This window comes from Nannospalax galili, unplaced genomic scaffold (genome assembly GCF_000622305.1).
Source record: "Nannospalax galili isolate Female #2095 unplaced genomic scaffold, S.galili_v1.0 scaffold33, whole genome shotgun sequence".
Classification (NCBI taxonomy): domain Eukaryota; kingdom Metazoa; phylum Chordata; class Mammalia; order Rodentia; family Spalacidae; genus Nannospalax; species Nannospalax galili.
Genome location: NW_008335436.1, coordinates 3,682,893 through 3,698,067, shown reverse-complemented (window position 1 = coordinate 3,698,067; position 15,175 = coordinate 3,682,893). Strand labels below are relative to the sequence as shown.

General features: G+C 41.9%; 1 protein-coding gene across 1 annotated transcript in view; it reads left to right on the top strand.

Annotated features, from left to right (window-relative positions):
- The first annotated feature begins 3,562 nt into the window (after positions 1 to 3,562).
- The window catches only part of LOC103731729 (EGF-like and EMI domain-containing protein 1), a 616,338-nt gene continuing 604,725 nt past the window's right edge, over positions 3,563 to 15,175 (top strand). The window contains 1 exon segment of the mRNA XM_029562083.1: positions 3,563 to 3,703. Coding sequence (XP_029417943.1) covers positions 3,615 to 3,703 — 89 coding nt within the window. The 5' untranslated portion in view covers positions 3,563 to 3,614.

Genomic DNA, 15,175 nt, shown 5'->3' with positions numbered 1-15,175 from the left:
GCAATAAAAGCAAACTATTTTCTCCATCTGTAGCTTTATTTTGTGTGTTCACGGCACCTGAAAATCACAGAGCTCCATTGCGTCTTTAATATGGAAGACTGTATGTCACTGACAGGCTTCCTAAGGCTCACCAATAAAGCCCAACATCAGTCATCAGTCATCAAAACCAATATGTGTGTATATATTATGTGCAGACGTGAATATTCCTGTGGGCACGTGAGTGTCATGTGCATGCATACATGTGTCTTTGGAGGCCAGGGGTCAATCTCAGCTGCACATTTCTAAGGAGCTGTCCACCACATTTTTTGAGACAAGGTCACTCATTGGAACCTGGAACTTCCAGATTAGGCTAGGCTGGCTGGCCTGGTTGGCCAACTGTCTCCACCTCCCCAGTGCTGGGATTACAAGCATGCACCACCATGTGTTTTTTATTTACAGGGGTGCTAAGGGTTGAGCTAAGGTCCTCATGCTTGCTCTGTGAGCACTTTCCCATTCATGTCATCTCTCCAGTCCCTGCCCACTTATTTTTAAGTTGTATGAATAGGCCGTGAAAGGGGAGTTGAATTCAAATCAGGGTTTTTCAGCTCATGGAAAAATTACTAATATTTAGGCATTTCATGTAATGATGTTGCTCATATGCCATTGTATTAAGATTATTATCTACACTAGAATAATTTGAAGTCAACCTCAGTTTATGAAATGTACACTAATCGTATTTAGTTTGTCACATCCAAAGTGAGTTCAACAATCATTTGCAATAAATATGCTTTCAGACTAATGCATGTGAAATAAAAAATTCAAATTCATGATTTTCAATTTGTAGATGTATTTCCTAAGTACCTAAGGTGGACTTCACTAAGAAGCATCACAGTTAGATGATTTACATATGGCCCTGTTTTCTTCAATTATCCTTAGGTCTTTAAATAGTTCTGAGTTTCAGCTGTGATTTATTTCAAATTTAATTTTGTAAAAAATCTGGCCTACTATTTATGTAAAACTCTCTTAAGGTGAAGAAAGGGAATGTTTAGAAACTTCTTGTATTGTAGAATGAAATGGGATTAATTGTAGACTTCTGCAGAGTTAAAACTAGTCCAGAGGAAAGGAAAGAAAGGCTAAGCACTTATCAGGAAATTTCAGGGTAACTGTTAATCTATTCTAACTTCTTTGCATGTGCTATAAATTTTCCTTAAAGCAATTAAGATCAAACTGTATTGACACCATATAGTTTTAGGACAGATTAGAAATTAGAGTTGCTTTTCACCTGTGCACACACTGTGTACATCATGACCCTTGCTTCAGAAGACACTCCTGCTGTGTGTTAGCCAGTTGCTCTCCTGCCTCCCACCCCCATAGTGCCAGGCTGGATTTGGGTCATTAACACTTACTGGATGAGGAAGAGATCAAAGAAGATGTGAAATTAAGTAATTAGCTTTGCTAGTTTCTTTTTAAAACAAAGGTGACCAAGAAATTTAGGGTGCCTTAGAAAAGTAAAGAACAGATGTTAAAATACCAATGTAGTTTAGCAATCTATGCTGAGAACTAATTAGAAGGTAGTCAAGTGCTCAGGAGCCTCTCCAACAGAAATCAGCTCTGGCACCAGGCACTCCTTGTCTCCATGGTTGGATTTCTCCAGGTCTCCCAGGCTGGCTACATGTAGAACTGCACTTTGAAAACAAAATCAAGAATCTCTTTTTTCATCATATGTGAGGTTCAAATAAAGGTTTCTATTGTGCAACCAGCTCTGAAAATGTCTTTTCACGATATAAGCCAAAAATAAAAGATAACTAGTTGTGTATTTGTGCTTTAAATTTTTTTTCAAAAGTTTAACTTGAATAAAGAAGATATACATATGAACACGTTTAACTTCGATAAAAATGTATATATGTGTGTGTATATATGACATAACCTCGAGAAACAGAAGATATTGCAGGGGTTCCAAACTCTCTAAATCAAAGTAAGTAGTCACAGAAACTGAAGCGTTCAAGTGCGGTGTGGAATTCTGTCTCTCAGCCCCACCTTAATTTCCTTTCAAAGAAACTTCTGCAGCATTTGCGGTGCTTCCTGTGGCAGAAAAAACTGAAAGAGAAGGAAAGCAGCGGAACACAGGCTTAGAGGTCGCAGAAACAAGAGCCAGATGGTTAATTGAACCATGAAGGTCAAGAGAGAGTCCAAAACACCTTGTGAGATAGATCATTCTAGGGCTCATAGGAGTGAGGAAATCAGTGGTCCACTGAAAATATTTGAGAAGGAACCAGTCACCAGAGAGCCACTTTTGGTAAGTTTAGGAATAAAAGCAAAAGTTGTCTCCCTGAAGATTGCTACGCAATTTGTAGGCCTAAACTGCAGATGAGCGCTCCCAAGCCTGGACTGTCCTTGTTGGAGGGCACAATGCGCCATAGATTTTTATTTCCAGGAAACACACTCCAGAGGCGTGCGGCCTTCCAGACAGCAGCTGGCGCCGGGCAGAGGCATAGCCACCGGCCGGAGCTGCTGGCGACCGCGATGCTCTTGGCTGCGCGTCCCTGGCAGAGCTGGCCGGTCACCACCGAGGCTAAGCTTCCCTGTCTGAGCAGACGCTGTTCCCTTCTGGAAGGGCCGTTGGGACTGGCAACTGGCTGATGCTCCGTGGATTTTAGGGACGCGGAGCTGGCTTGAAGGAAAGGAGGGGGTCGGTTTGGGGGAGAGCTGGCATCTCCTTATAAGTCTTGGTGCCTAAATAGAGTGAGATGATGGCCAAACACAACGTAGGGAGAATGTCTCATTTTGGGTACCCAGGATTTCTGGAAGAGCCAACGATGTGTCCCGCAACTGTCGAACTGGCAGGAGATTGGACTGTATCAATTGCGGTTGGTTCCCACTTCAAGCACACCGCCCCCCAGTGTGATGGTCTGACCAGCTCCCCAGCCTCCAGGTGGGGAGGAAGCCTAGAGATAAAGAATCAAAACTCAGCTTGCCTTTGCTCTCTGCTGGTGGCAAAAGCGCAGCTGGTTGGTCCGGAGCAGGTTGGTATTTGAGGGGGAAACCTGACTGCTTAGCATCTTGGGCTGCGGATTGCTGAAGGTGGGGAGGAAGCGGTTGGGAGTGGAGTTGCGTGGATTATTACTGGAAGACCCTGACTGTGGATACCAGCTGCTTCGCCCCCGCGCAGCTTGGGGAAGAGGGGTGAGGAGGGCGCAGGGGGTGGGGGACGCCCAGCAGCGCAGGGCGCGGGTGGTGGCAGCGGGCTGTCTCTTTAAGCGCTCTGGAGGGGCCAGGGCGGGCGGGCGGCGAGCGCGTTGCCATGGCACCGGGGCTGCGGGGGCTGCAGGGCCGCCGGGCTCTCTGGGCTCCAGTCTTCCCAGGCAGTGCGGGGCTGCACAGCTCCTGGACCATCGCGCCTGGGGTGGCTAGTTCTGTCGCGGTTCGCGCGCGCTAGCGGTCGCCGGTGTCGCCTGCTGGGGTCCAGCTGCTGCCGCGCCCTCCCCAGCGACACGCGCGTCGCGGTCCCCGTGAGCTCGGCTCTTGCAACTTCTGCTCAGAGAACCCAACTTCTGCGCAGGGTGCGGACTTGTGGATCCCGAGCGGCGCAAGGTGCGCAGTTGGGGCGGTGGCCCGGACGCCTTGGCCTCACCAAGATGACCTCAGCACTCTGGGTCTGGTGCTTCTGTGCCTGGACGCTCGCCAACTGGCCGCCAGGAAGCGCCCTGCAGCTCCAGCCGGGCATGTAAGTGGCGCCCGCGTGCTCCGGGATGCGTGGGGACAGCGGACCGCGGCGTCCGTGCGCCCCGCCCCACCCGTGCAACACCACGGAGGGGCATGGGCACTGGGCGTGGAATCTTTGGGAAGTTGTCACCCCCACCATATCGCTTGGGGCTTTCTACCTGATACTTTCTAAGCACTTGACAGATGGATTTCCCCCAAACTTTCTGTGTGCCTGTGCATTGTGTGTGTGTGTGTGTGTGTGTGTGTGTGTGTGTGTGTGTGTATGTTGTGTGTTGTCTTTCATTTAATTTCATGTTTGGAGACTACTTGGTTACTTTCTAAAAGGTTTTTGAACGAAATCTCGAAAAGCGAATTTCTTGACTTTTGTCTTGTTTATAGAAACCACTGTGCACGAGCTCTTTTTTTTTTTCTTCTGGGGAGAGATGATGAAGTCTAAACAATGGGTTATTCCACAGGTCCGATGAAAGAGGCGAAGTGAAGAGCCAGTCTGCAGTAGGTGGAAGACAGGAGAGGCTCCTTCACTGATTTCCTGGGTCTAGCTCTCTTAGAGGTCTAGGAAGATGGAGTTGGAGCGCCCCGCTCAAGGACAGGACAGACTCTTTGTAGCTTACACGTGGTGAAGGCTGGGGAATGTCTGTTCTTAGCACTCTGTGCAGCGCAGCGAGGAGATGGGCGAAGTCTGTGGTGATCGCCAGGTCTCTGACTGGCTGGAGAAGTTTTTCCAGTTTCTGTTGAATCAGCTGCATCCTTAGCCTTGAACAGTCTGCTGCAAAAGCCAGATCAAATTCTGCTTTTCGGTTTGTGCTTTTAAGCAGTTATGAGCAGACAGCATTTAAATGTTTTCACTACTTCACTGTTTCTTTGCTTTTTTTGAAATGCGAATATTTTAAAATAGAAAACTGATTTAGATAACCACAAAAAGCCTTTCATACCTTTCCCAGGCTTCACTTTTTTCTTTATGAAAAATATTGTTTGGGGATTCACCTTACATTTTCATATTTCATCCCTCTCATGCGAAATTCAATTTGCTACCTGGTTACTGCAAATGTCACTAACTATAAATCTTAAGACATGGCAGGGTGTCAGTGGCATCAAATAACTTGTTGCCTACATAGCTGGTATATACACATTTGTCAGAAATGCAAGGAGTTTTTGTTCATTTGGTTTCCCTGGGATTGATAAGATTTGCCTTGTTTATTTTAAAGAGGTAGATTTAGACTTTTCAGATAGTGTGCACATGCAAAATCCTTCCTATCTTAGAAATTGCTTTTGAACAAGCATCCCCAAGGCCTTGACTTTTACCAGTGTCGTTGGTCATTACCCAACCCTGGATTGCTTTATTATGTAATCTCAGAGACACCCATAAACCCTGAGGCTGAACAATCCCATTGGGAAATAACAGAATACTCCATTTTTACATCACTTAGGAGTTTTGACTCCTTTCAGTTTGGACTCTCGTTGAAGAGGCTGGAGTGGTGACATCGCAGATTTTAAAGGGAACTGCTTTTATGCCTCATTTATTTATCAGGTGACATGACAACAGAAATTAAAACGAATATAAATTCATTTTGGAGGGGGTGGTTTGAGATAGGGTCTCCCTGTAGCCAAGATACCCTAGAATTCAGTATGTAGACCAGGCTGGCCTCAATCTCACAGATCTGACTGCCTCTTCCTACTGAGTGCTGGGATTAAAGCCATATGCCACCATGCACGGTACAATATAAATTCTTGAACATTCTATAGAGATGTGTTTTCCAAGGAGATACTGACATTGCTGTGATATACCTTAGTACTCTGAAATCTGGAAGGGGAAAAAATCCAGTGGTATTTGTATTTAGCCCTCCTTGGTGTTAGAGTTTGTTCATCTGGAACCATGCTGGGATCTATTGCTGGGTTTCTTTGTGACTGTTGTAGGCATGTGGAATGTAGCCCTGTATGGCTTACCCACATGTGCTTGTCTGTAAAATGAAAGACAATTCTTTCTGAGCTTGTTATTGACCTCAGAGGTCCATTACCAGTGAGAGCAGCTTCTAATGATGTAAAGACTACTAATGAAAGCTGGCCATCTTACTGACCGGCCCTTACAGGTCATTAATGCAGGAAGGAGTTTTATGTAGCAGATTTTGTATTTGAGTGGATTTTGTGAGCTAGAGGACCAAGGGAAAACAGGACTGACTGAGCAGCTAACCGAGTCAGATTTATGATATATGCTATATTTATGATGTATTTCTTAGACAATAAACTGATTTTCAAAAGAAATTTTGCTAACGAGTCAAAAGAGGTATGACATGGGTTTTCCAATTCTCATGATGATTGATATGTCTGATGATCTTGTTTTATCACATTTCAGAAACCTTGGATAACTAATGTGAGGCAGATTCATTAGCTCCGTACTCCATGAAGAGTGCATAAGTACTATGAAAGTAGCTATTGCAAAGTACACCCAGCAGTAAATCCTTTTGGAGTCTTACTTAGATGTCAGACAAATCTCAAATACTTTACATGTACTAGCCCTGTGAGTGGGCCATGATCTCATACCCATTGTATGAGGAAGATCCACAGCTGAATTGAAGTTTGCACTGCAAGATCTGAACCTGATCTGAGTGGTCTCATTCCAGAGTTGGAGTTCTCTCTCTCTCTCTCTCTCTCTCTCTGCTTTTTGACACAGGGTTTCATGTACTTCATGCTAGACTTGAATTCACTATGTAGCTGAAGATGTTGTTGAACTCCTGCCTCAACCTCTAAAGTATTGGGTTTACAATTAGGCATGTACTGCCTCACGTAGTTCCAGAGTTGGGGTTTTAACATGTGTCTGGTTTCAGAACAACCAAGCCAATTTTTTTTTTAAAATTACCTCCAAATCTTCTCAATGAGCGTAAAGCTGGTATCTTTAATCTAGTGGATGTTATGATACTTCTGGGTTGAAATAACCTGAGTTTTAGTGGCATTCCAGGTTTCACTGGAATGTTAATTGCCCTGTAATGGTAGGCTAGCCCTTCACCAGGAAGTTCTGACTTTCCTCTGCCGCATGAAGATGATTCATAAGAAATTCAATCTGCTGATTGATGATGGCCTCATGGATTTAAAAAAAAAAAAGACTATCCTGTGCTATAGCCTAGGTTGACCCTGAACTCCCAGTTATCCTCCTGCCTCAGCCTCATGAGTTCTGGAATCACAGGCATGAGCACCTGGTGGTGGCATTTTGATAAGGGGAAACTGACAGGTTTACTTACATTCATGGCACTTTGTAAATGTTTTTCACAAGATTACATCAGGGATCTTTGAGGTATCAAAGGACAATGTCTAGCTATTGCGCAGTCTGCTAAAATGTAACTTTGTGATGCTCTCTTGTAAATACACAATAAGGAGGTGAAAAATAGTGACCCTGGAAGCACTGTAGATATCCATCCCACCAGACAAAAAGACAAAGCCTCCTTTTCAGACCTGGAATTTCTCTGATACCTGGGGGGAACTGTAAGAAGGCACAGTCAATATGTGGCTCAGTAGTCTCATAAAAAGTGTGAGACATCTCACATCTGTCCTCTAGGGTATCTGATATAGGCAGCTCTGGCACACAAATTGAAAATATGCCAGTTATATTTTTAGTCTACCTGGGTTAGATCTTTTTTTTTTTTTTTCTGTGATACTTGATCTAAATCATTTAAAGGCAGAAGAGTTTATTTTGGTTCATTGTTCCAGAGGGTTCAGTCCATAATTGTTTGGCTCTGTCATTTCTGGCCTGTGATGAGGCAGAACTCTATGGCAGATGCATATGGAGGAGTAACGTTCCCCTCCTCAGGGCAGACAAAGAAGCAGAAAGTGACAGAAGGGCCTGAGGACATGCTCTACCTTTCAGAGTATGCCTTACTCTCTCTAAGTAGGTCCCACCGCAAGTTTCTATCGCCTCCCAACAAGGCCAGCATATTTGTATTCTATCAGGATTTATCTATTGACTACATCACTGCCCCCAGGATCCAGTCACCACTGAACACTGCATTTAACACAAGCCTTCTGTGAGACTACTTCATGCACAAACCACATTAGCATCTTTCATTACAAACATGCAGGAATGTGGTTCAGCTTCTATGTCAGATGTGGAAACCCAGGGGCAGAACAGAAGTGGTAGGGAAATCCAGGAACTTAGAAGCCCATTCAGATATGGAATTTCATATCTGAGGAGCTATGGGATCTTTGTCTTGAGAGCCCTGTTCCTATTTACCATGCTCCCTTGACTTCTCTATTCACTCTGCTTAAACTACCACCAACTGTGTTTTTTGTTTTTATTTAATCTGAGCCTGTTTACTTATATTTAGTAGTAGGTATTCTTTTCCCATTCCCACACAGGACTCAAATATTTGTCTTGTAGTTTTAACAAACTATATTTTATTGATATTGATATTATGCATATTTTTATATAGTTTCTGTCCTCTGTTTCAATATTTACCTTCCTTTCTTTATTTCTTCTGTCTCTAATAGGAATAAATTTCCACTCTTGTTTAAGGTAAACCTTTCCTTGCTTTTACAGATGCCACCTGGTATATATTTTTCCCAAATAGCCCCAATTGGTGTTGAATACTGTATGTAGACCAGGCTGGCCTCGAACTCACAGAGATCCCCCTGCCTCTGTCTCTGGTGTTAGGATTAAAGGCATGTGCCACGATGCCTTGCCCTAGTTCCAGCTCTTTTACTGGTGCTTTTATTTACTTTCCCCAGTTTCCCTTTACAAATCTTTTCTTAGTGTCTCTATGGTCTGTCTTGCCTCTTTGTAGATATGTCTGTCTTGCTTCTTCCTTTACCTTCAGTTTCCCAACACTAGCTCATTAATGCTTCTTTCCCTCCTTCTCTCCCTCCTTCCCTCCCTCCCTCCCTCCCTCCCTCCTTTCCTTTGTGTGGATGTATGTATGTGCATGAATGTGGAAGCTATACATAACCTCAGGTATTTTCTTCTATCACTCTCCACCTTAATTTGAGTAAGTATTGTGCATAATGTTACAATTGCTGTGAGTTCATATGTGTAACTCCCCTGCTGTCTGGAAAGCACTGTTTCCTGTAGTCATTGAACACATCTAGCTCTTGCAGTCTTTCATCCCCGTCTTCTTTGATGATCCCTGAGCTTTGGGGAGAGGGATATGACATTGATGTCTCTTTGGGGGCTGTGTCTCTTATTCTTTGCATATTGACCAGTTGTAGGTCTCTGTGATAAATTCCTCCTACTGTAGCAAAAACTTCTTCAATGAGGATTGAGAAATGTGCTAATATATGGGTGTAGCAATAAGTCATTAGGAGTCATTCCAATACTAAGTTCATTAAGTGCAATATTAGTAGTAAGCTCTACCTATGGCCTATCACCTTTCTAGCTACAGATTCTTGGCCCTGATACTAATGCCAGGCATGAGTTCCATCTTATGCATTAGGCATTAAATCCAGTAAGAGAGTGGTTGGTTACTGCCATAACATTTGTGGCACTATTGCAGTAGTGGGCATAGCTTGCCAGTCATTACTGTAGGCCAAAGGGTTCACTACGGCTAAGACTGATGATAACTTTTCTCCTCTGTAATGTGCATAACACCTTCCAGCACTATGAAAGCTAGCCAGTAGGGATGAAGGTTGCAGGTTAAGTACTGACTCGACTTCTCCGTGTTTTATGACTCAAGAATATGTTGTCTTCAGCAATAAGGTCTTACTGTCAGGCTCTGGAGAGTAACCAAAAAGCCTATGGTATACCACTGGCCAACAACTCAGAGAAGTAACCCATTCCTGGTGCTGGGGTTTTTAGGTGCTAGAATGAGTTGTCTAGTTGGAATATTCTCTCCCAGTACAGTGTAACTCCATTTAAAATAGTTTTATACATGCATATGTATATGTTTTAGAAAGTTTCTATGGCATTAATTTTCCATATTACTTTTCAAAAGGTCTTTACTTTTGGGTATCCCTTCCCATATTCCCCTCTCTATCCTACCCTTCCATCCCCCACCCCATTTAATCTTCCCTGTTCCATTATTCAATTTCCCCCCTTTATTTCACTATACTCTATCTCCCTTCCCTTGAGCAATCTCCCTTCCCACTTAGTTCCTTATTAGTCTCCTAATCTCTATGGGTATTCCAAATGAAACATGCATATCTAAATATTCAAAGCCTGCACCCACATATGAAAGAAAAAAATATGTTTATCTTTCTGAGTCACTCAGGACGATTGTTTTCAGTTCCATCCTTTTATCTGCAAACTTCATAATTTCATTTTTCTAAACAGCTGAATGATATTCCATGGTGTATATGTACAACATTTTTCTTCTTATCTTGGTCAGTTGATGGACATTTGGATTGTTTCCATTTCCTGGCTATTGTGAATCGAGCCACATTGATCATGGCCTCATGGACATCTTTATAGTAGGATATAGAATCCTTTGGGTATATAATCAAGAGTGTACAGCTGGATCATTTTGTAGATTTATTTCTGGCTTTTATAGATCCCACATATGACTGTGATCACATAGTACTTGTCTTTCTATGTCTGACTTATTTCCAGGCCCATCCACATTGTTGGGAATGAAAGAAAGTTTCATTCTTTTTTACAGTGGCTGAAGTATAAATGAATACGTATATATAATATATATGCATATATGCACATAGGTATTCTATTATCTTCTATTTTTATACATATTATTTAATTTAACTTTGTAATGTTGATTTTGAAAGCGAGTGTATACCAGTACTATTTCCTCTCATAGAAACTAATTCTCCATGGAATAAAGTTTTTAAATATTTATTATTTGCCAGGAACAATTTAAGTAATTTACACATCTTAACTCATTAGATCCTCATAATACCATATTGGAAGATGATAGTGTGCATTTTATGATGAAGAAATTGATACCTAGGGAAGTTAAGCTTTTCTGAATAAACTGAATATAAGGATATGGAGAGAGCGAGAGCAAGAGTGAGAGGATTCCTATAGTTAATAATAAAGAGTTAGGACAGGAATCTAGGCTGACTCTCAAATCTGTACTCTTAATTATCACACTGATTTCAAATGCTTTTATTTTATTCTGATATTATTCAACTTTATTAACATTTATTGAATACCTGTCTTTTTTTTTTTTTTTTCAGACGGGGTCTCCTGTAGCCCTAGGCAGCCTGGAACTCACTATATAGACCAAGCTGGCCTCGCTCTCATATAGATCCATCTGCCTCTGCCTCCTAAGTGCTGGGATGAAAAGCATGCACCACCACACCCAGTGAAATACCTGTCTTTTTAAGCTTTGTGTTTTGGATTTGTCTTCATTCCTTTCCTCTTAGTGAAGAACTGTCAAAGGTCTATGCTTTTGCTCTATGTTTAAGTTAGCAAGTTAGTCTGCTGCAGTTTATGGTTACCAAGAGAAGATAGATTCCTGAGTCAAAGACAAAGGACCTTACCAACCTGTCAGTGCACAGAACATGAGCTTAGTGTCTGCATCACTTGACTCATCCCCTGGGTTCCATTGGGGCCAGTGTGGAGGATGTGATGCACACAGTCACAGCTGAGCAACCTGCTGCTTAGAAAGTCTCTGGTCTCATAAGGAGCCTGCTCTCAATCCTGCAAAATCCTTACTCTAAGAGGGAAAATTATCTTTGTTATAATGTTCAAGAAAACTCTGCCCTTAGATCCAGCAGGAGATGCTCTATCCTTTTGCCAAGGCTGTTTTCTGTACAGATATCCTTCTAGAAAATAAGCAAGCTCTCTATGGCCTTTATTTATTATTATTACTTTTTAGTTCTAGAGAGGAGGACAGAGCATCAGCTTCATTTAAGCAAGTCAAGTGTTCTTCTACTACGGAACTATGTCCAGCCATACCCATCGTCTACTGTCTAGGGTTTTAAAGGAAGTACTCAAGAGCCAGAAGAAATGCCACTCAACACCACTGACACTTTTTTTTCCCAGTTCTCACAGTGCAGGTTTTACTAAGGCTTAAGTTCAATTTTATTGTCTTTTGTTGAATCCAGCTCTCGACTTTTTCATTCTTTGCAAATAAGTATGAGTGTGTTGCAACTAGATACACATGGATATAGATACTCAAGAGCTTGTGTTCTGATCCAAGTCTTGGTCTTTTTTCTTTTTGATAATGAAGGTAAATTACTCACTATGTTCCCTTATATGTGATTGATTTCCTTTCTTGTTACTTCATTCAACAAACGTTTATTTAGAGTCAAGTCCTTTCCTAGGCATTGAAGATGTAGAAGAGAGTGAGGCAATCCACTTTCCTTAAGCAATATATGGACCTTGGGGAACACAAATCAAAGCCATAGATAGGCAATTATATCGCAGCTTGAAAGAAGAAAGAATGTAGGACTTCTGAGTAGGTTTTCAAGAGCTTGTTTTCCTTCAGCTGGCTCTTTAAGTATTGCTGAGTGGCGAAGGAGCTGATGTTGATGGTAGTGTCAAACTGATGAAAAGAGCAAAAGGGAGGCAAGATCTTCCCTTAAGAAAACTGTAGGATAATTCGCTCCCTCCACAGTACATCTAGAGTCAGTAAACTGTGCAGGGCCAGAGTAAAGTGAGTCTAGGGCAGCTCAGATGGGACAGCTCAGGAAAGTTTTGCTTACAGAGACTGCATGTGGAACTGACTGGGAACTAATGCACGTTCTTGGGTACCCAAACATTTATTCTGATATGGCATGATTCTTAGCCCACTAGTCCCCACGGCCAGGAAGATTGCGACTAAAAGCAGAAGAGTAACCTAACCATAGTTGGGTTTTGAGTAAAGACTGAGCTAGAGATGAATCTAGATGCAGGAGGGCCCATTGAGAAGTGCTATCATCAGTGTAACTCATAAAGACAGGAAATATTCCTGGTGATTAAAGGAAGAGATTGGACCTATTGCTATTAAGAGGAGTTGAGAGGTGTCATGTGAAGGAGCAAGAAAGACTCCAGGGAAGCCTCAAGAAAACTGGGAACTAGCAATATAAGGAGGCAGGAGCCTTGGGGGTGAAGAAGTGGAGATTCACAGTACCACATGGCATGAATGTATCTGTGGGGTCTTAGTGAGGACCTTCTGTAGAAGGTCTCTCTAGGAGCTGAAGAGTTCAGGAGTGTGCCTGTACTAAAGTCTTATTTTGTTGTTGAAGTAGGAGACAGATGAGAAAATATTCTCAAGAAAGGAGAACTGTCAATTTTGATAGATAAGTAGAGGACAGACGAGCAAGTGCCTGAAGAAGAGCTTGAGAAGCTGCCCAAGGCCTTACATTCTACAGAGGGCCTGGAGGAAGTTGTATAAATGGGAATCAGGAAAATGGACAGTGTCACTCATGAAAAAGAACTGACTCAGACTTAAACAGACCTAGGGAAAGAGCATTGATCTAGTAGACAGTGCAATCCTTACAAGCCATCACTTTTGGTTGTGGTGACTGGATGTGGAAACCCCAACAGAGGACTCCCTATGGTCTTGACTGAGCAGACATAAACTCTGTATCTGCCATTACTCTCTCAGATCATTACTCCCCATTGTTAGAAATGTCAGTATAGAGGACTTCCTTCCTAAGTACTCAGGCAGAATTTAATGATAGATGGGGTATCACAGAGTCAGCTCACAGTCATCAAGGTACTTTTGTTGTATCTGCAGAGATTGCAAAGATAGGTAAAATAGTCTCTACCCTCAGGGAGCTTACAATTAAACATTGTTACGGGATAGTTAGGTACCATGAAGGTGTTAGATAAAAACCATTATTAATATTAGACAGGAAGAGAGCAGATTCCTGACAGGGAATCACAGAAAGCTTTGTGATAGTATTAGAAGGTGATGTCTGATGGGGTTAAACTAGTGTTCACTGTAGGAACAGGTAAGAGCGTGCAAGGCAGTGTGTTGGAGGCTTTGGAAGGGATGGGTCTTCTGAGGACAGCACACACCATGGTAACTGGTCTTTCTAGTATTGTTCTCATGCACATGTCCCTTCCAGGACACCTTGAGGTCCGGTCCTTAGGTGCACTGCATAATTTATGTCCCTGGAGCCTTGTTTCTGGATGAATTCCACAGCCTCCTTCATCTCTTCCAGGACAAGTTCTAAGGTCTGGTCATCTATTACACAAATATTTCCAGGACTCTGACAGGAAGTAATGGTGCACCTGTCTGTCTTAGCAATGTAAACTGACAGTTTTGTTTGACATAGGTGACTGGAGAGTTCTAGTTTGTTAAAACAAAACAAAACAAAAACAAAAAAATAAAACCAACTCTGATGGCCATGTGATAATGGAGGGCATGCTTGGAATTCTTAAAGACATTTCTAGCCAACACTTTATGAAGACAGTTCTTTGTATGTTAATTATGTGGTTTGTCAACTCATGATCTGGAAAATGTTTTCTGTCACTCTTCAGTGGAGAGTTTTCAGTGCTGTTTAGTGTTCTTCCTCGTTGATATGGTTAATTAGGAATTGACAGTTCTGATCTTTAGTGCATTTTGCTCTTGATGGAAGAGGCAATCTTAGGAGATATAGCTCCCATTTCTCTGAATTCTTAACAAAACTTTTTTTCATGCTTTACTCTAGTGGATGATGATCAGTAGAAAAATCAACCTCAGTATGAATAGTTTTAAGTTTCTGGTGTTCATAGCACTGGTAGTTGCAGGACTCTCAGGTTTTGTTACACTGTGAATAGTTTAGTTTATAAAGAAAATTACATGTGAGGCTCAAATGTACAGCTTTGTGTGTGTGTGTGTGTGTGTGTGTGTGTGTGTGTGTGACTAATAAAACTGTGCCATATACTTGAAATGTACTAATGGGGTAAATATTATATATTCTTCCCCAGTATGTGCTCAAACACAGCTGCACACACATGGTAACTAGGTGAGATGGTGGATGTTTCCACTAACTAGATTGTGGTAATTACTTCATAGTAAATAATTATTTCAAATCATCACACTGTACACCTTAAATTTTTACAATTTTGTTTGTCGACCATATCTCAATAATGACTGGAAAAGGTATATGGCAATGAAACAAAACAGTAGTCAAATTTTATTACATGTTTATTATGGAGTTCAAACAAATTTTGGTTATCTTAGCTTTCAGTTTAAAAGATAAGAAAACAATTCTCAGCATGAATAAACTGGGAATGTATCTTGACATCAAAAATTTATTTTCCAATGCATTTCACAGTTCACTCATGCTGAGAACTGCTTCTGATCTTTTGAACTTTTGAACTTTCTGTGTATTGGGATGAGCAAAATGAACACGAATTTCCTTTAAATGTTCTGAAATACCAAATGTGAAATAAAAGAAGTAGGTGCTCAAGACAGCAATGCACATTGGCCAATTATGTGATAACAGAATAGCTTTAGGGATATCATAGTGGAGTGAATTTTGATAGAGGAAGCACGACAGGCACCAGCCATTACATCATACAGATGTGTAGTTCTTTGCATTTCTTATAGAGCATATCTTGCTTGAATTCAACTGACAGTTAAAAGTGTGAGCCAGGAAACGACTCTGTCAGCATTTTCCTTCC